General features: G+C 38.2%; 1 protein-coding gene across 1 annotated transcript in view; it reads right to left on the bottom strand.

Moving 5' to 3' along the window:
* The window catches only part of ESR1 (estrogen receptor 1), a 166,603-nt gene that overhangs the window by 12,457 nt on the left and 131,506 nt on the right, over positions 1 to 22,640 (bottom strand). The window contains 2 exon segments of the mRNA XM_009933718.2: positions 1,083 to 1,216; positions 18,006 to 18,144. Of these exon segments, the coding sequence (XP_009932020.2) occupies positions 1,083 to 1,216; positions 18,006 to 18,144 (273 nt within the window).

Genomic DNA, 22,640 nt, shown 5'->3' with positions numbered 1-22,640 from the left:
CCATAAAAGAAGTGCCTAATGAGTAAAACAAAGTCTGCTGTGTTTTGAGTCAGCCTTTGGTGGGAATTAACTGAATAACACTTCTGTTAGACCACCGGATAAAAAGGACATACAGCACTCCACGTGTGTTTTGTCTAAAGGCTGACATGATCTATGAGTTCAAACCCAGTAGGAAAAGTGGAGAACAAGTGGGTAAATCTTCAAGGCAGGGAAATTCTGCCATCTTTAGTCATTAGGTAACACCTTAGCAGAGAATTCAGTCTAAAATTTTGACTTTGATGCCTACATTTTTATTTTAGACCTCTGTCATATCCATGAGAACACTGTGGGCCTCATTTCTGCATTTAAAAATAAATTGTCTGAAGTTTTTTCTCATTTCAAACAGGAACGGATCCTCTGGTGTGCAACAGAGATTTTGTCACATGCCTCAACTTGAATTTTCTTATTTCAAACCTGTGATGTAGGATTCAAGTTAGCTAACCTTAGATATTTATATCTGTATCTCAACTTGTTACCTGGTCACCTGTCTTTGAAGTGTACTTCACGATGAGCTTTACATCCCCAAAAACACTTATTTCATCAACTATATAGGAAGTGTAAAGTGATTTCATCAGGTTTAGATACCTATATTTTAAAATAAACTAAACCAGGGTAAACCCAGCCACATTTTTCCATTATTTCCCTTTATTTTGCCATCAACCAAAAAAAGGAAAGTGTAGATTTAGAGTTAAGCATTGCCTTTGAATGCCCTAACCATGGCTCCAGCTACTTCAGTGTCTTGTAATCAGAGCTTTAACCAGACCTGCCAGCACCTAGTTCAAAACACTGCTCTGATCACCCTTCACATCAGCTGTATGCAGTGTATCAACTACTTACTGCATTAATTTGCTGGGTCCCATCTACACCACTGAACAGGTTTGCCCACTTCCATCCCTGCTGGGTGGCTCTGCCTGTACCTGTGCTGACGACCCCCTTTCGATTTCTGCTGTCTTGAAATGGAAACATCATCAGCGACAAGCAGCATTCAACCACATGCAGAAGCAACCCCAATTACCCGAGTGACAGCAAAGCACACCACTTACCAGAATTGAGCAGGATGATGGACTTAAGGCACACAAATTCCTCCCCTTGAAGGTTCATCATGCGAAACCGAGCAGCAGTAGCCAGCAGCATGTCAAAGATTTCCACCATGCCCTCTACACATTTCCCTTGATTCCTGTGTGAATACCATCACGGGGGAGATAGTCACAGCTTTAACCTGGTGCAGCATGACCTTTTCATCCCCCTGGATCATTCCCCTACAGTCTGATCTCATCAGTCCCCTAGCTAGCATCTGACTTTCTACTCTATGCTCATTTCATGTATGTGTGATTACAAAAACATAGTTCCCAGTATCCCCCATAAAATGAATAAATAACAAAACACTATACGTCCCCCCCCAAAATGCCAGTTTTATAAAGTCATCATGAAGAGGCGTTACTGTGGTGGAACATATGAGACTGACTCAACTAAACCTTTACATTGAGGAAAAGATTTGTTGATAACTACATTTTGATTTGTGTGTGTGTGTGTCTGTGTGTGTTCTGCTTGTGTTACTTTGTTTCCACTTTTTTTTTGTTTAATTGAAATAGCCCAAATTCTTTGCATTTCCTCCTCCATAACATTTAGTACTTGTTTCTACCTGACCTTGCAATCTGTAATGTTCCAACACGCTTTTCCCATTTTTCATCTATCAGAATAATGCCTCCTTAAAGAATAAGTTTATTCATGAGCTCAGGAAGGGCTTACAAGGCCAAAATCTTGTCTGTGGGACTGAATCTATTTAAAACTTCACTGAACAAACCAGATCTCTTTTTGCATTACAGCATTAAACAAAGTCAAGATCCTAAACTGCTGGGAAATCTTCAAGCGTTTACTGAAAATGAGAGTTAAGCACCTCCCTCTGCTCACAATAGTAGGCATTCTCACTAATATTCATCTCGCACACCCAACCTGCAGTTCAAGAATTAATGCAGATTGTACTTACTTTTTATGAAAATTCTGCCTGTAGATTTTCTGGTTATGGGTTTTTAGATCATTTGCTTTGCTACCTTTTACCAAAATCTACCTACTTTTATTTTTATTAGTATTGTCTGAGGGAAATTTTAGCGTGTAAGACTTAATGAGTGATCAGACCTGCTGATTAAAAACGTACTGTTTTTTAGATACAGCTTTTATGAACAAAATTTTGAAGATCACTGCTACAGAAAATGGAAAACACATTTCAAATGATCAGATGTCTATTCCACTACAATTTGTAATGTGAACGCAGATTGAGCATCTCTTAGTCTCATTGTAATAAAACCAACACCAGCTACTAGTATAGACACCCCTGCCTCAGTCCTCATGCAGCTCTGCTGTTGGGACCCTGTAGCTGATGTCTAAACCCACACCAGACCCTCAGACAAAGCAGCTACCTTCCTTTTTCACTACAGCCTGACAAAATTCTTTGCGTTTATCGATCATGTCTAAACCTAAAACTGACTCAAAGAAGGAGTGGGGATATTTGTGAGCACTTGGGCACCAATCTCCTTTCAAGATCAAAGCCCTATTCAGCTTAATTTGGTGCTTAAATTTAAATCTGCATCTCTCTTATACCAGAGCAGTGCCTGCAAGCCACCAGCTATGGCAGGTGACAGAAGTTGTTTCATCTGGTTTCAGAGACATTTAAACAAAGCGGGACAATATCAACAAAAACAGCTGAAATAGCTAGTAGGTAGTTGGCTAAAATACAGTAATATTTGAAAATGCGGTGACCTGCGCAAGATTTCCAACCACATTTCCAACACGTTCTCTGACTTTTCTGTGAGAAAGAGATGATCCAGCCTTGGTACTGAAAATATTAGAAGGGTATGTTTATTAGGGAGGATGGGTTGCTCCTTCTTGCTTCGAGTTCCTGTGGGTTACCAGGCAGCAGCACGCTGAGCACTCCTGCGAAGTGCGTAATTCTCCCCACACACTTTGCTAGGACTTAGCTCAGAACTGTGATTTCTGTTGTGGAACAGGCACCTGGTCACAATCTGCAGCACTTGGCAATGCAACTTTTATGGCCTTTTGTGGCTCTTAAAAATTCCACTGTTGAAATGATTGTTTAAACTCTAGCACCTCTTCAGGTATGACTTGCAACATTGATAATTTCACATATTAGGTTCCCATAGACTGGTAACAAGTGCAGTGTAAAATGTTGTGGGCAAAATTCTAAATCCTGAGATTAGTAGACAGGCAGACTTGATGCTGTGTTCCACGTAAAGCATGTGATGCCTTTTGCACCCTCATTTACAATGCCCTGACTGATGAGCTGCAATAAATGACTGATCTCAGTCTGGTATATCTGAACCTGGCTTTACTGAAATTCACAGTTCTGTCTCTTTTGCCTGAAGGCTGAATCTGAACTCGGATGAGCAGTTTTCAGTGACTTGATGGCCAGTTACACAGCTCAGTGCTGGATGCTGAGAGCTCTTCAGCAATGACCATCTTGCTGCCCTGATGAATCCTGCTTAGGGAGAATAAAGCTGAAAAACTGAACTGGCTGGATTCAAGTACATTTTTCCTTTTTCAGGACATCAGTAACATAAACAAAATAGTATTTAATAGCACCACTGTCAAAAAGAAAAGAAACAAAAATCAGGCACTCAAGGCATGAGAAAATAAACAATTACTATTGCCTCAAACTCTGTTTTGTGTGCTAAAATTTAAATCCCATGGAAGTGATACAAACATGAATTTTTACAGTGGGACAAGTTCCACTGCTTCCGATACAATGTTTTTGCCTATAACTAGAGAAAGATTATATAGAGTTAAGCACAGTTTCAGAGGACTAAAAGCCTTTAATAGTTTTGCATTAACTTAAATAATACCCCAATAAAAGTGAGTTTAAGAATTTAGAATTTCAGGATTACGCAGAATGGAAAAATATCAGTGGTTCATAGGGCAAATGACCATATTAAAAAAAAACCCACATCTTCTAGTCTGACTAAGACATTTGCTTGCTTCCTAATATTCATCAAACTCCTGCCAGCCAGTATTCAAAACAATTCAAAATATTACACAGTCTGAACAAATTGTGAAATTTGCACAGCCAAGACTGCAATTGAAAAAGAAATAATAAGCTACTTATAAAATGAGACCTTTTAAAATGCCTTATGGCAACTCATAAGATGGAAAAGATATTTTGATAGTAAGTAGGAATTATTCCCAGGTACTTTTTACATAAATAGTTCGATGGACAGTAGTTTACGAGATCAATATTCCAATCAAGATCCACTTGCTGATAAATACAACTTCTGGACAAAAATCTCTAGTCCTGCAGCACTTAGTCCATGTGCCTAAATCTGCTTATGTGTCTATTTCCCACCAACTGAACTCTTCTGGTAGACGAAAGATAAAAATTATGCAAATTTAGAAGATTCTAAATACTTTCTAATCTGATTTGCCTTGCTATCTGCTGCGTGCGAAAGAGCAGGGTACTCCGTAAGAAAAACAGGAGTATCTCTTTAGGTAGAGTACTTTAAGTTAGATACCTAGCTTAAGATATTTGTGTGTGCAAGCAACAATTCAGAAATTTCTGCTTTATTTTCAGAGTAAGGCAGCAGATCCAGCTCCACTGAAATCAGTGGAAACTGCAGGAGCTTAGTATCTTTGAAATGCAGGCTTCTCCTCAAAGGTTTTTTTTATCTAGGCTACAACACTGATTTTTCTTTGTTAACCAACAAAAACTATCTGGAATAGGAATCTCCAGTTCTCTTGAATTGCCTTCTAACTTTCTAACATAAGCTGATAGTATTATCACATCTTCACAGCTATACGTCCCGTTGATAGGAAGGCCTATCTAGGAAGGCCTAGATAACTTTCCTGGAGGACAAATTAAGCAACAGATTTGAAAATTATCCTTATCCCACCACCATGCTGTTGTCTTTATGTACTCTCAGCTGACTGAAAACAAAACAATAAAAGCTTGTTTAATGCAAAGCATCAGAGTGTATTCTCAGAGGAATCCTTAATATTTGGTTATTGGAAAACGTTTAGGAAACTTCAAGCATGTGAATTAAAGGTCTTAAGTTACTGCACAAAAGCATTATGTGCATTAACTTCAGTAAGTCTACAGAATCACAACATCATCCAGGGTGGAAGGGAACTCAGGATGTCTTTAGTCCAACCTCACACTCAAAGCAGGGTGAGCTCACTCAAGGCTTTATGCAAGTCTGGTCTTGAAAACCACCAGGGACAGAGACTGCATAAACCCTCTCCACTTCATTGTTTTCATTGTCGTGTTTTTTTATCTCCTCTATATGCAGTCAGAACCTCCCCTGTTTCAATTTACAGCTCCTCTTTCTCAGTCTCCCGTCTGGCATCTTGATGAAGAGCCATGATAACCTCCTGTTAGGCATGCTCAAAAGCCATCTCTTCTCCAGGCTGAACAAATCCACTGCTCTCAGCCACAAGGCCTGTGCTCCCACCTTGGTGGCTCTTCACTAGGTTTACTGAAGTGTATTAACATCTTTCCTGTGATGAGGAGCACAAAGCTGGATGTGGTATTCCAGATGTGGTCTAATGAGTGCCACATAAAAGCAGAATTATCACTTCCCTTGCTCTACTTGCCTACACTACCAATTATACAGCCCCAGATACTGTTGGCCTTCTTTTCTGCCATGTTGCAGTACTGTGGCATGCACAGATTGCTGTTCACCAGCACCCCAGGTCCTTCCCAGCAGAGCTGTTCCCCAACTCGTTATGCCCCAGCTTGAACAGTAGCAGTGGATTAAAGCCATCGCAGGTGCAGGACTTTGCATTTGTCCTGGATGAATTTCATGATGTTGCTGTCAGCCCCTTCCTCCAGCTTGTCTGTATGGCAGCTCGGCCATCAAGCATACCAGCTAGGTGTCATCTGTAGATATGAAGACAGTGCACTCCATCTCCTCCTCCAGATCATTGTCAAAAACATTTAATAGGATGTATCCTGTGTAGACCCCTGAGGAACTCCAACTCTAGCTAATATCAAAGTACAGTGTGAACCATTAACATGAGACATAGTCTTTTGTCACAGAAGGCAATCAGGTTGGTCTGATGATCTATGCTAATTCACACTCACCATCTTCTCCTTCCTGTTCACATAAACAACTTCCAAGAGAACTTGCTCTGTGATTTTCCTTGTGATAGAAGTGATGCTTACTGGCCAACCTGTAGTCCCCACACTGTCTTTCTTTCCTCTTTGGAGATGGGTGCAACATATGCATTTCTCCAATAATTGGGAACCTATCCTGGTCCCCACAGCCTTTCAAAGATGATAGAGAACAGCTTTGCAATGCAGCCCATCCCATGGACTTGTACGTGACAAGACTTCTTAAGAGATTCATGACTAAGTCCTGTTTTACTAACTCAATCCTCTCCTCCTTGGACCCTGTATATAGGAATAAGCACCCAGATTTTATCTCAGTCTTGAAAAAAACCTAGATATCTGTAAAGTCTTTACAGAAACGCAGGATCAAGTGACAGAGAAGTAAACATTAACGGTGGAGGGTGTTTAGGTAAGGGGAACAGGGACTCAGGGGATGTTCTCATCAAACTTTCCATTCAAAGAGAAAAGCCCAGGTAGGTACAGATGCACCCATCAAACCAAAGCCTGACTGTGTATTTGTTGTCTCTCTGGCTTCTTTGGTCACAGTACTTCATTTGATGACAAGTGACTGCCAAGAACAAATGGGATCCACCAGACTAGCAGAGGGAAGGTCATCTTCACAAATGGACTGAATAACTTGGTGAGAAAGCCTTTAAACAACACTTGTCACAGGATGTGTTCCTAAGCCTAAAGGTAGGTTAGGAAACAGTGGAGGTATGACTGAGAGAAGCTACGGGGACAACATTCATATTCCCAGTTGGCAGGGAGAATATTCACAGAACTAACACAAATGCCTGTGCACTAACGCATGAGGACTGGAAATCTGTATACATTCAGACAGCTGTGATGAGACTGGAAACACAAAGGCTTGGTGGGATAGCACACAGATCAGACCGGATAGTGTATCAGATTAGAGAATAGTTGTGAATGGGTACAACTTGATTTGGAAGGACAAGTATGGAAGAAGAGTGGAAGAGCTTGCACTCTGCATAGAGTGAGATCTTGATGGCATGGACCATAAGAAACCAGAACCAGATATATCAGGAGACTCTGTGTGTGGGTCAGAGGAGAAATTAACACTGATGATTGGGTGAGGTGGGGTGAGTGGGCAGGGATTTTTACAAACTGTCTGATCAAGAGAACAAAGTGGATAAGTCTCTCTATAAATAACTCACAGAAGTCTCCCAGTAAGTGGTCTACAGTCTTGTGGAGAATTTCTAAATGGACAGACAGCAATCATTGGCTGGAAGGTCAACATAGCATTGTGCAAGTAATCCAGGGAGTTTCGGGACTTTGTTAATAACTTCCCAACACAAACAGCACAGTGGCCAAGGGAAATGCTCTATTGACCCAATTCTCACAAACAATGAGAAATTGCTGGTGAATCTGGCCGCAGATAGGAAATTTTGCTGCAGCAACCATAAGATATGACAGAGCTCATGATCCAGAGGTAGGCTGGGAATGCAAATAAGGGAATTATGAGTCTGGATTTCAGAAGAACAGACTGCAGTTTATTTATGGAATTGCTAGGCAAAATATTCTTGGAGGCATGACAGGGAAAAGTGTCGAGGGAACTAAACAATATTTTAAGGAAGACTTATTGAGAACTCAGGAATAAGCCAATCAGAAAGGAAGATCAGGTATTTCAACAGCCACTTGGCTAAGCAAGGAGCCCTTTAATGAAAGAAAAGGTGAAAGTACATATCAGAAACAGAAATAAAAGCAGGCAGCAAAGGAGGAGTATCAAAGCACTGTTTGAGCATTTATGCCTAAAACTAGTGAGGGACACAGAGGGTAACAACAAGGCATTTTACAAATATGGCAGCAACAAATGGAATTTCAATGAGCAAGAAGAGTTGGCGAATGGGGCAGAAAACCTGGTGACTGACTACATGGAGCAGACTGAAACATTCAACAGCTTTTCTTTTTTCTGTGTGTCAGATTTCACTGGCAAAGCCAACAGAAGCATATTGAGAGGTTAGGGAATTACTTAGAGAATTAGTAATTATTTTGAAGAGTAATTCCGATCTTTGATGCTAAATGGGGCTCATTTCAGGGTGCCGAAATAGTTGGTCGATGCATTCAGTAGGCTATTATCTATCATATATAAAAAATCATGGAGATCAAAAGAGGTCCCTGACAAATAGTAGAAGGCTAACTGAACTTTGATGGAAGCAAAGTATGTTGGAGAGGGGACAGACAAAACTGCAGTCTACAATTGCTTGAAGGGGCATTAGAAACAGGGTGTAACCAAGGTCTTCTCAGGAGCAGTGAATGTTAAATCAAAAGGCAACTAACTGCGCTAAGCTGCATCTTGGAAGGATTGTAGGGGGGTGGTGCAACCCTGAAAAAGGCACCCAGAGAGGCTGAGTGTTCTCCATGCTTAGAGATTTTCAAGAAAGCTAGACAAAGTCACAGTTGGCCTAAGCAGGTGTTGCAATGGTCTTGCTTCAAGAAGCAGCTTGGACAAAATCATTTGCAATAGAAATTTTTGTTTCAAAAGTAAATTGTTGGAGAAGTTCCTGAAAGAGTTTAGTTTCAGAGGGTACCATTAGAAGCAAGGATTTATTACTGATGTTGCGCTTTTTAACCAAGAATCCAAATATGCAGCCAGCACCTGAGTAAAGAATAAAAGCAATCCTTAAATCATACAAATAAGGTTTGATGTACTAATGCATCAGTAAAAAAAGCCATCACCGTATTGCAGGTCTTTGGCTTCAATTTTTGCAAAATCTGGCATGGAATGTAAAATAGAGAAGAAAAAAAATTTCAAAGTTAACCCAACTTTCTCATACTTCAAAAATCTCTTCATCATTTTAAGCTTGGGTTGTATTTTGGAGAAAGATTTGGAAGGAGTACAATCCTTTTTATTCATTACATTCATTCTCAGTGCACATCTTGGCATTTTATCCTCCTTACATCTCATTCTCATACTTCTATTACATTTGGTTAGGATTTATTTCTAATGCATTAAATTATTCAGTCATGGCATAGGCAAGGACAAATGTCTATCTGTTCAGAGGCAAGGACACAAAATCAGAGGGAGGAAACCTAAACTAAGAGCACATATATTTTTCAGAAAGTTACCTTCAAATATTAATTTTGTTTTCTTTTTTTTCTTCTTTTTTTTGGGGAGGAGAGTTCACTAAAATCTTTCAGTTGATTTATAACACCGTCACAGTAATTATCTCTTGTTGTTTAAACAAATATAATATTTTTGGCTACTTAAATATAAGTGCCATTAGTGTCAATGCATGAATCATAGTCTGAGAATCACTCACAGCTGGGCAATTGGAGAAGTGATGAACTGGAATTAGCATAATTCAAAATGGAATCATTTTTTTTTTCCCTTCAAGAGTTTCTTGAAACAGACATTTGCCAAATAAGAAATAAAACTGGTATATCGGTTCCAAACATAATTTTGAGGCAGGAAAAGAGGCAGGAGCAAAAGAGACCCCTAAGAGCAAGGCTCTATTTTCCTCCACTGAGCTGGGCAGTTATGTTTATACATTTTCACATAACCCATTCTTTGAGTTACTCCTGTTGGCATCATCACTTCCCCAAAATAGGTTGAAAAAAGTGGTTGCCCATGCTTAGCAGCAGTTTTCACCCAGCACAACTCTCTCCCTTCTACAGCAACAAAGCAACAATTAGGACTGAGCCTGAAGCTAAAATAGGCAATTCCTACCTCTTCCAGTACTGACAAAATTACCAACCCATCACCGTCTGAGGTTTGTTGATCTTTTCTGATGTCTCTTTTGGTTGCTCCTTGAGCTAGCTTTAAACCTAAAGTGGTGGCTAATTCACACACCAAATGAGAGATCTTAAAACAAAGCCAAATAAGAGGAAATTCAGGAAGACCAGGAATGGATAAAAGACAGAGCAGAACCATGCTATTCTGGGCTATTTCTGAAATACGAAAGCACTGTAAAAAATATTTTAATATTTTTTTATCTTCTATCCATTATAATATTATTGCAGTCTTTATGTGTAGGTGGTGCCTGTCCTCAAGACAAGAGATGATTTTTATATACATTAATGTGTCCTATATACGTTAGTTCTATTAACAGACATTGCTAAACTCTTTCTACTCCGGTGTAAAGGGATGCACTAAAATGGCTTAAGGAAGTGAGGTGTCAGGAAAGCTCCATCTCTGAGGTTTTCAGACCAAATCAGAAACATTCATCGGTATGCCTGAAATACTGCCAGATAGGTATTGGAGGGCTATTTAACTAAATGAGTATTCCCCCTTTTCTACAATGCTATACTGTATCAGTAATTAAAAGCTAAGGAAATTGTTATCAGCAGTGAAATTTTACTTCAGACCATCATTCAGCCAGTAACTCTGGAGATTGTGGAAAAGGCTGGGGAAACAGTAAGCAGGAAAAAAATAAAACCTGAAAAAAATTAGCTCCCAGAGCTCTAGAATAAAACAGCAATCTCCACAGAACAGGAGGCAAAGAGAAAAGCAGAGACTACCTTGAGTAATCTAAACCACAGTATCAAACTCAAGGCCTGCTGATGAAGAGAAATGCCTAGCTTATTTGTTGTTCTGTATCAGTACTAGTGAGGTTAAATAGTATTTTGCTTTAAAAAAATGGCTGTTTTGATCACAACAATTAGGTTTGTACCATCACACAAATTGAGCAATAAGAGGTAGGTGGACATGAAGGTGAGAGCTTCAGAAAGAGAGAAATTAAAAATACAAGACTCATCCTGTAGTGGTTCTGTTGTGATGGTTTCTGTGTGTATTTTTTCTTAAATGGACTTGTTCATGAGCCTTTACTACTCAAGGTGCTAGCAAAGTAATTCAGAGGTAGCAATGTTTTTTACTCATCCCATTTCTCCTTCAACACTGGCTTTCAGATGACACACAAATTTATAAACTACCGTCATTGGGTGGTGTTACATCCTGCCATTGCTGGAGTGTACTATTAAGAGCCCTTTGTATCCTTTTATTATTATGAAGGCTCTCCATTTGGGAATAATACTTGGCTGAAAAATGTTATGCTGGTTGACACGAAAGCTTTTTTCAGTTTAGTTTGCATTCAGTCTGAATCACCTTAAAGCCAAAACTATTTCAAAATTTTCTTCATATCAGAAATGCAAAGAAAGTTTAATTTTGGTACGATCAGCATCACAATTCAACATGACCTAGAACTGGGGCCTGAGCTTCCAAGGTCAGAGTGACTAGATGAACAAGCAGTCTTAGAATTTGTTTAGGGGCTATCTTGAATCCAGAAATTATTTCATTCTCTCTGAAGCCTTCTGTTCTGTGCCTACAAACCCACTTAGTGAATCTCTTTTTCTAACAGCTGAAAACTGGGAAGATCATAATGAGAGGCGTTTTTCTTTTTTTTTTCTTTCTTTTTTCTTTTTTAAAGAGTTCATCACTTTGAGCATTACACAGCACCTCCCTAAACTCTGGACAGGTCCACTTGATTTACATTTAGGTAGTTTGAGTTACAAAATCAGATAGTCTTTGAATTTTGCTCCAAGGCACAGTAAAGACTGAATTACAATAAACAGAAATTACTTCTTTTGAATTGTTTTGAGATGTATAATTCTGACTCTTGTAATATTTTTTCATTCTCTGGAGTCTACAATAAAATAATACATCTTAAAATCCAATGATAAAGTGAAAGATGAAACAGGAATTTTATTATTTCAAGAGATTCCTTAACTCTCTACGAGTAGATATATTCAGCTCCTTCAGGTAAGTAGTCTGATGACAGGATGATTGTTTGAGTTGGGTTTCCAGCACAGAATCTATTGCTATTAAAGATGGGATGACAGTGAAATGTACAATTGTTTTTCAAATTTATTTTGAAGTGCAAATTTGGACATACTTGTTGCCTATGGGCTTTTTGCCTTTGAAATACTTAAGAGCAGCAGGTCACTGATGAAGCATGCTGAATCAAGCATCTGTGACCACTTCGCTTTCATTTTTCTAATAAGTCAATGGTAATTAATACATCTACAATACACAGTGCCAAAAAAAATCAGTTTGGATGTACTCAAGTGGCAGACAAGTGTGATGTCCTCAGGCATTTGGAACATTTTACAAGGCAAGGAACCAGCGAAACATATTCTGATTTCATCATGATGCTCTTCTATTGTATGTAATCTTCTGTCTATCAAAACTTTGTAAAGCACTATCTGCACAGAAAACTTCAAATATTCTTTTCAGCTGTGGTGAGAAGCTTTCAGACCAAAGCCATGAAAGCAGGAAGTTATTTAGCTGCCCAGTCATACCATGGATGCTGTAAGTCTTTGTGCTACTCATGCTAAGTGCAGTTTAAAGAGATCCATGGCCTCCTGCCATTGCTCAAGATGAAAGTCAGCAAAGGGAAAATTCTTCAGTTTCTTCTGAGAGAATGAAAAAGCTCCATCAAGAGAGGAAGTGAACGACAGTTTCCAAATAAAAAATAAAAAAACAAAAAATGCAGATTAGATTTCTCCATAGAAATAAGGAAATAGGCTGCTAGAAACATGGAAATACTGACTACGTTTAACCAAAATTTTATAAGTCTCTAGGCTACTTTTTTGCTGCCTGACATGTTTTACAATCTTGACAAGAAAATAACATTAGAACATAACATGAGAACAGCCGTACTAGCTCATATCAAAGGTATATTTAGCTCCGGGCTAAGCATATAGGCATTTGGATCTGCTGATTTCAAGTGATTACCTCTAGTGCTAGACTGGAAGAATGAATAACTTGTGAATTACTACACATCTTCTCAGCGTGCTCAACTTCATGCAATTCCTATCATGTCTATTTTGTTTCCCTTCTTCTACTGAGCATCATGAGCCAAGAAGTCAGTCTATTTAGCTATTCATTTTACCAAAGCTCATCTCTCAGTGACTGCCTATGCAACCCCTCTGGGTACCTTTCCTGTTTTTTCAATATGCCTATTAAGATAAGCAAAAGCAGAAAGGCATGGTTTTCCAAGCACAGACGCAGCACAAACTTAAACAGTGGAATAACAATGTTCTGGACAATTTCTTTTTCCTGTTGTAATGATTCCTGGGGGGAAAGCTGAAGTCGATTTACTTTTCAACTGCTGGCAAGCAAAGAATTGCTGGTTCCATAGAACTGACTGCTGTTTACAGTGAGATGGAACGATCAACTGAGAATGCTGTTTATGAAGACTGGGTTTATTCTTCTCCTATATGCATCAGTTCACACTTGTCTACATAAAATTTGGCTCTTGTTTAATACTTTTTGGAAATTAAACAAGATCTCCCTCATCCAGTTGCTTGTTAATTTCTTCAAAGAACTCCAATGTATTCAAGATGCATAGCTTCCCTGTACAAAATGCATGATGACTCTTTACCTCTATGTCATATTTATTCACACCTCAGCCAATTCTCTTCTTTAGATGGTATCCCATCCTGGCAAAGGCTTACTGGGCAGAAGTTTCGCCCACCTTTTTAAAAGGCAGCACTGCATTTCCCATTTTGCTGATACTGAGGATGTTTCAGGTAAGAAGTCATCCACCTCAGTCGGCAATCCAGCTACTTCTACCAAGAGTTTCTTTACAATTACGTTTCAAACTTTCAGGTAACCTCTGATCAGCATGACATTTGAATGCAACAAATCCTTTAAAAATATAATAAAATATGACTTTCTTATTCCTGAACAAACATTACATTTTCTTCCAAAATTTTAAACAGCCTATTGTCAGGCCTGACAAATTTCAGATCTGGTCTAATGACATTTTTAAGGTCTAGTATCTTGGGAAACCTCCAGACAGGAAACATCTGGTTTGTCCTGTTAGAAACCTAAGTTTTTACTTCTGGATTTGTCTTATACAAGATACTAATTTTCAGAAACAGAATAGAAAAATTTGCATTTATCTTGGGCTTTCTTAGATTGTATCAGGTATTGTACATTAATTGCAAGCACTGTGAGTGTGCCATTGTATTTCCTTATTAAGCCTATTTTTCTAATCTATAATTATTGTCATTTGAATTTTTTTAATAGCTTCAGTTGTACACTGTAAAAAAGTATCAGTTAAATGTCACTGGTAGACTGCTAAAAGTCCTGATTTTGAACCAAGGCTCCAGTGTTTAGGTGGTGCGTTAAGACAATAAGAAAGAGTGCATTACCCTACAGAATACCCTGTCTAATTACAAGGCAAAGAGGGAATAGAAAGCAATAATGTGATGATATTCATCCATACAGAAGGCACTAGTCTACACATACTGACAGCCTAATTGATGTATAGGTTTTTTTACAGGCAAAGCAAAATTTTAAGAAGGAACTTGAATAACAAAGGGCTGCTTTAGAGGTATTTTCAAAGAGTCTTCCAAGTGTAAATTCCTGTGTTACACAGGAAAGTCGTAGAGGTATTTATTTGAAAATGTAACAAGTAGACTCACAGAATGAGAAAAGACAGGCTCTAAAAGATCTTCAGAGACAAGACAAGCTTATGTTTAATATGGCCATATGAGAAAAGGCTGAGAAAGTTGGAGCTGTTCAGCCTGGAGAAGAGCAGGCTCTGGGGAGGCCTTATAGCAGCCTCCCAGTATCTGAAGGGGGCCTGCGAGAAAGCTGGAGAGGGACTTTTTACAAGGGCAGGTAGTGATAAGACAAAGGGTAATGGCTTTAAACTGAAAGAGGGTAGATTTTGGTTAGATATAAGAAGGAAATTCTTTACTATGAGAGTGGTGAGGCACTGGAACAGGATGCCCGGAGAAGCTGTGGCTGCCACCTCCCTGGCAGTGTTCAAGGCCAGGTTGGATGGTGCTTTGAGCAGTCTGGTCTGGTGGAAGATGTCCCTGCCCATGGCAGGGGGGTTGGAATGAGATGATCTATAAAATCCCATGCAACCCAAACCATTCTCTGATTCTATGATCCAAATAGGAAGTGCGAGCTGGGAGAAGAAAAATCAAGTCTATTCAAAGAAAAGGGCAAAGTTGGAATGTTGTTTTTATGGCATTTCAGACAGTTATGAACAAGACAAGACTGTACTGATCTAGCCAAAAGGTAAAAAAGTTGCATAATAAAACTTGACCTGACCTGAGCTTATACAAAGCACTATCTATCTCTGAGACTCTAGACAGAAATGATCTATTAGAGACAGGAGAAACCCGAATGTGAAAAATGAAAAGGATATGCAAATCAGAGAGGATGGCTGCCACAGAATGATCAGAGAGAGCCAGAGGCATATGCAGAATGTGATAAAGTTCCATGCTAACAATATTGCATTTGCACTAAGTCCAGAAAAACACAGGTCAGAGACAGATCCAGATTTTACCATACGTAGTTGGTGACTTTGGATTGTAGTCAATAGTTAGGTTAATATTTGCAAATGCTGTTAACCCAATAGGTCAGCTAACATGGAAAGTGTGGTGGGCTTTCAGGACAGAATGCTGTGGATGAAAACACTGAAAAGGAGTATCCTGTTAAGAACATGCTGAAAGGTAAGGAGAGAAGAACAGATGAAAGGAAATTGTACAACATCCATCTTTTCCATCATTATAGCCATTCAGATTATTTGGTTATTTAGATCAACAACAATAATGCATCACACATTTTTTGCATTCTTGTGGTATTTGCCCAAATATTTGATGCAGTGGAAGGACTCCATTGAGGTAAACAGCCTCTGAATTGGTCTCTGTCCTCCCCTTTCAAATGTGACAAACAATATGCTTCTGCCCTATAACGCTCTCACAAGCCAACTTGCCTAAATCAAATTAGCACATCGAGCTATTGTTAGCACTAATTAACTAGTAAATGAACAGTTAGTTAACCAATTAGCATATCAGATCACCCCAGAATCAAGTAATTTATTATTTTAGTTTCAGCAAATATCCCTACCAAGTAGAGTGATGCCAGTATATGATGCCTTAGAAATATGTTTCTTATTATTTGAAAATGAGAAGATATAATAGATCTACATTTTTAGAAACAGTCTTGTTTGGAAGTCAGAAAACAAAAAGCCTGTTTCAATTATAGAGTTAATTGATTTCTGATCTCTAAAGTAATATGTGGTTCCAGTTGCATGCAACTGTTCTCTTTAATCCAGTAGATTTGGCTTAAACTGTCTGAATCAACTGCTTAGACTCCATTTCACTCAGAGCATGGGGATTTTTAGTCGAGGAAGATCAAAGTTTCAAATGTTCCCTAGCTGTTTCTCTTAGTTAAGAGGAGAGAAAATGGTACTCTGGCTCTGCTCTTCAGTTTTCAATTTTTTCCTCACAATCTGTATTATGAAATGTGGAACAGATCGGTTGGTCTTTGGAAGCTATATTGCAATTTATAGTAGTTTTCAATAAAATGCTATCCTTACTTTCCTACAGCAGTAAATTTTACTTCTTATGTGCACTAAGAAATTATTTTAAAACTGTTGTGTTTTCTTGAGAAGACTATACTTACATTTAGGCAAGTAGCTGTATTCTGTACGCAAAATGTGTTTTATACCTATCTAGTTCCATAGCTCATAGATCAAGTGCTCACTCAGGTGGAATAGATTTTTTCCTAAAGTAATAAATACTTCTCTATTCCCATCAAGTACTATATTTAATACTGTTAGGCGTTATCTTTTGTAGTTTCCTAAAATACAAAAAGTAAACTTATTTTTTGCAAATAGAGAGCAGGGGGATGAAAGCATTAACACTGCACAAACACTAAAACTCAGTACCTCACAGTTAACACAGCAAGCTGCTCAAAAGGCATTTTTCTGCTAATAAGAGTTTTGATTCATTCACTTGGCTAATAGTTAAGTAGCTGAAGGCACCACCCTTGACTTTTTGTTGCCATCCCTCTGCTGTAGCTCACTGCCCCTGAATCTACGAGATGAGATCAGAAGCTTGCCCAGCTCTTAACTGCTTCACCCCATATTCTGTCTCCTCAGCTCAGTTCTTCCTTCACCTATGATTTCGCCCAAGATGCCAAACTCTGCACTAGAGCGACCAGTGTGCATATATATGCTCTATCCTGCCAACTCTGCTACGTGGGCAGTAGCCTTCAACTAAAGAGGACTACCAACAGCTAGGATGACTCTATCCTAACTAACTTTTTCTAGATTTGCCACAGCCATTTGCAAAAACCCCTGCCCACTCGTTATTCTCTTTTAACACTCTTTCCCAAGGCTGAAAGTTTTCATGACTGGGAAAAAAGAGAACTTGAGTTTCACTAAGATAGCTAGGATATATGTTAAAAATCTGTCAATCTTACTGCTTTTATTTGTGAAGACTGACAGCTAAAATCCAAGATGTTGTACAGCAGAGATGCCTATATTTCTCTCTCACTTAGAAGCACCTACAGCATTTTAGCAAGACTGGATAAAAAAGGCTTAGGGCAGCAAGCAGGTGTTTGTTTTATATATTTGACTCCAGTTTTAAGGATAAAAAACTTAATATATTCTCTAGAAATAAATAAGATTGCAACTGAGACTTTATCAGGATTTTCTTCCAGAATTTTGGCTGGCTGCTTGAATAAACCCATTCTACCTAAGAATAACTATGACGATTTTAGGTAAGAAGAAATAATCATCTGATTTAAAGTTATTAGGGTTCTGTATTTAATTTTAATTTAATTTAGTTTTGCAGCAAACAGTACAGATTATGAGAGAATTTTTCTGCTGCCTTTGAAAGAAAGTATTTCCAGCAGCAGGTGAATTGCAGAGGTGTTATTTGTCGAATAAATGACCAGCATCATATTCCAGAGCATTTCTAGGTTTTTCAGAGTTCCTTTTCCAGTCTCACCTACTACAACTCTGCTTAACTTATGAAGTAGTGTCAAATTGTAGTATCAGTCAAATGACTATGAGCTAAAAATTAACCTGGTTTCAGTAGAAATAAATTAACTTCAGTAATTCACAGCAACATGCAAACTGACCTGTCCAGTAATAGGTTAGGTGCAAACAAAAGCTTTCCTGGGTGTTCCATGGAGCGCCAGACTAAGCCAATCATCAGTATCTCTAACCAGGCACATTCCAGTAGATGGACCTGATCATGGAGTGTTAAATCCACAAATCCTGAAAGAATAAATAGGAGACAGTGAAAACACTCCAGTTTTGTAAGTGGAACAACATTATTCAGAGAGTAGGTTACAAAGTGCATTGAAGCTGGATAACCAAAAAGAAAAAGTAATAAAGTAGACACTTTGTCCCTTTAAATTCTGGGCTGAGTTTAGCCTCTTCTTAGGTCCACCGTGGCTCCATCCCACAGTATGGTCAGCAATTTCTAGCCCCCTGGTTGTGTCTTGGCTGTACCCTGCCCCACAAGCAGGGCAAGAGCGAGGTGACCATCTTCATCCCCACAACTGGTGCTGGTGGCCAGGAAGGCAGGCGCACACTGGAGGAAAGGGCAGCCATCTGCTCCAGTGCCATGCTGCCTGCGGCATGATGGAGGGAAAACGGAAAAATGCCTCTTGCAAAATGAAATGATAGCGCTAATCAGCTAACCCCAGACCAGTCTTCCTGGTGGAATGCTGTTTTGTAGGCCCGTGAACAATTCACCATGCTGCAAGTGCTGTACCTGTGTGGAAGAGGTTCCAGTGCAGCATTTTAACTACACTAGGAAGAAAATGCTGATCAGATGAAAATGCACAATCAGAATTCACTGACAAACCACTCGCTTATATTTCTATTGCACTATAGCACCTGGAGGAAGGAGGTGACTTCTCTTACTCTGTATTTAAACAACACTAGAAACAACGAATGCAAAAGTAAGAGTTTGCTTATAGAAATACTAAAATATGAATATGAAAGAATAATGATGAAGGTAGATAGGAAAGCATAATGACAGTGGTCATTTTCTGTGTTCATTTCGTGGAACAGATTGTATTATTCTCTATTTGAGATTCTCAATTTTCCTGAATGTTACTTTCAATCCAAAGATATAAGCAAAGGGGAGATTGCATAATACAATTTGTTAGATCCTAGTATAAGTTATTATTTAAAATTAGCATGAATTTTCTAAAATGAAATGCATAGGAATTCCCTTAAATCAGATCTTCTTTATCTTTTACTCAGTGTTCTGAGGGAAACACATTATTGAACATTGCCAGATTTTTTTTCAGTTGTAATAGATTCATATTAGTCTTCAGAATACAAGTTACAGGGTAAAGTACCTTCTGAGCCCAGTAAATGGCAGTGATTTTGCTTCTGTGTTGTGTCCTCACTAGAGGTATATACTGAGTCAGTTTCGAGGACTATATCTGACATACTCTCGAGTACTATCTTGAGAAAAATGAAAAATGAAAGACACATTTTTAAAGTTCAATGTTGTGTTACGAAATATAGTTTTCAAATAAAGAAGAGGAAGAGAAGGAAAAAAATAAAATTTACAATAACCTAGAAAATATTGTTATGTTCTGATGTAATTATTTTTAATGAAAAGATCTGAGAGCTAATCAGACTATTCATAAAGAGTCATTCAAAAACAATGAAACAGCGTTGACACGCCTGAAATAAAACTCATCTATCAACCATTAGGAGTGAATTTAGACGGTTGCAGTACCTGCTACTTTTGTGAAAGTGGTAACTATTGGGAAGAAAAAGTCTTTCCCTGTATTTTTCCTTTATCATCAAATGCAAAAATGACTTTCAGATTTCACAAACCAACGGAATGGCATTTGCCTGAGTCACCAAACAGCCTGAAACAATAGAGCTGAAACTTAGAAGAGCAACATTCTTAACTACAAAGTGTTGATTACAGCACTGAAGAGTGAAATTGGCAGAAAGAAATTACTGTCTATATACAGAGAACAAACAATAAACACTATGTTTCAGATTAAGTATTGCCTTAGTATAACTACACCAAACAATACAGTGTTTTTATCTGCGGTTGAAGAGTACCACAGCAACACAGGGACACAAATTCCCCTGTGGTGTTTGAAGTTTGCAATCAGTGCATTGCAGGTCAGCAATGTTGCCGTCACTCCACGTGGCTGCACACTGTTCTGCAGCAGACTGATTTCATTGTTGCAGAGGAACTGAGCTCATTACAACTGTGGCAATTCGCTTTCCTGTAAAACTCTGTTCATTCTACAAGACTCTGGATGCCAAAATGCTTTGCTTTGTTCTCCACACTGTCTTGGTCTTGATTTTTTACTACACCTATTCTCAAACTCCTTTTAAGCCCTATCTTTTTCTTAGCTCTGTTTTTCTCCATCCCCACATATGAAATTTCAGATTGCAGTGAAGCTAAGTAATCTGCACAAAATGTACAGAGAGAAAGTAAAAAAGAAAGCTAATAAATTACCTCACTGGTATTGTAGAGGAGGGATATTTTGTTAGCCTGCTTTGAGAATAGAAATATACTGCTAACAACAATGCTAGCATTTTTTTAAAGTACCTGTATGTGAATACTTTGCATTAAAAAGTCCTAAAAGGATTGGCCAACAATATTATTGCTGTCTGGAATATTAAGTCTGATTTCAGTGAAGCTAAGGAAATTTCAAAATACTGGGATGAAAAAGAAAACTGATTGTGAGTCCATAATTTAAAGCATTAAATTATCTGTCAGCCTGACATCTACTTTGGGTTCCATAACAAAACAGCAAACACAGACCTTGATTAATGCAGGTTTAAAAGTCTGTAATATAATAATATACACCAACTTTAATTCATAAAAAAACATATCAAATTACCTTGATGGCTTTTTATGTGACATCATAAGTTTAGCTGATAAAAATAATAGTTTTCATGACACAGACTTCTATGAGACATTTGATTTCATGAAACATGCAACAGATGACTGAATTAAAATATTTTAAATAACACATCTCAGTATGTAAAGGCAAAAGGGTAATGAACGGAACTGAAGTGTTTCTAAAAGAACACCGCACAATTTACTTCCTTACCCTAGGCAATTTTTTTAATGATGATGCGGAAAAAACAGAAATCATGATTCAGATGCCATGTGGGAAATAATGCAAAAAGTAGGTTGATAATGCAAGCAATCTAAATTACTCACTAACATAATCATAACAAATATAGACATAAGTTTAAAGTCAAGAATATGAAGCATATATGTGAGACAGAAACAGTAGCATCTATGAAGAGGACTTGGAAATGATCAACCGCATTTGAGCTTGCAATGGGAAGCTACATCTAACAAAGATAATAAACTTTATAAAAAGCCAGGGAAACTCTTGGAGTCTAAGCAAGTTAAATTACCTCTGTACTACCTGAATCTGGTAACCATTCTTCAAGTGGGATGAGAAGTTGGACAGAATGGTAGAGAAACGTCAAATGAATAAAACATTGAAAAACATACCCTCTAGTGAGGAATAAGAGGAATTTAATTACTCTTTGTGAAGCTAAATAGGCTAAAGGAGTTAAAGGACTGCAATGGGTAAATATCTAAAGAAAAAGAACGGCATTACAAAAAGTAACAGCATAACATCCAGAAGCCCATGGTGAAAGCTAAAACTGCTCCAAGTCAGGCTACAAATGAGGGGCCATTGTTAACAAAAGAAGCAGTTATCATCTAAGCAACATACTACGTTTCCATGAAATTGCTATCATTAGAAACACTAATCAAGATTTAATTATTGTTTTTAAGACATATTCTTGTTCAAGCAAGCCAATTCGGAGTAATGTTACAAAAGGTTAAATTAAATGATGAATAAATCATTAGTCACTTCATCACTCAGAGCATGCTGCACTTTAATGTCAGTAAAATTATGTGTAGATGTGCACTGCATTCTCAAATATCAGTGTTCTTTTAATGCTGGCAAGTTTTAAGAGAAAAAGTATTTTTGAATTATAAATTTTGGTTATTGTGCTTTAAGGAAAAAGAATAACCTTCACTGTTGATAAATTAATTAAGTGCAGCTTATGGATATAACTTACATCTGACTCCATACACCAGACTGACAAACTGCATGACGTTATGAGACGTATCAAAATCCTTATGTGGCCAAAACCCACAAGATCTAGATTGCCATTAAGCCATTTATATATCATATGCTTGGCAGAAGAAAGACACTTACAGAATAAAAGACATTGCTGGACCATCCTTTTTTTGTATATTGCTTAATTAACAGTATTCTTGAGTGATTGCCAACACAGAACACAATAATTATTCCACAAACTCTTGTATAAATACAGAAATCTGAACTTCTGAAAAGCCAGAAAGGTCTTCTGAGCACTCAGCTAAGAGTAGCAGGCAAATAAATTTGTTCTGTGTAGAAAACAAAAGATACTGTTCAAACTAAACTGACTATCCTTTCTAATACAAAGCAGCAATACATGCTGCATCAGTGCCAATATGACACAAATCTCTCTTTTCCAGACAGTAAGACACCTTGAAGCAGCAGGGGGTCCATGGATGAAAAGCTACAAAAACCCTATTTTGGCAAGCATGACCTTCTAGAGGTAATACGAGACTTGGGAATCCAAAATTGTAGCCCAAAGGCAAGGGTTGCCATGAATGAGCGCAAGGACTGCTGGAGTAGTGTTAGGTAAAACATATATCCTTGACAACACCAGAGAAGTGGTTTATGCACAAGATAGGTTGCAGT

Source organism: Opisthocomus hoazin, chromosome 2 (assembly GCF_030867145.1).
Source record: "Opisthocomus hoazin isolate bOpiHoa1 chromosome 2, bOpiHoa1.hap1, whole genome shotgun sequence".
NCBI classification, from domain to species: Eukaryota; Metazoa; Chordata; class Aves; order Opisthocomiformes; family Opisthocomidae; genus Opisthocomus; species Opisthocomus hoazin.
The sequence above is the reverse complement of the archived record's forward strand: the minus strand, read 5'-3'. Positions and strand labels throughout refer to the sequence as shown.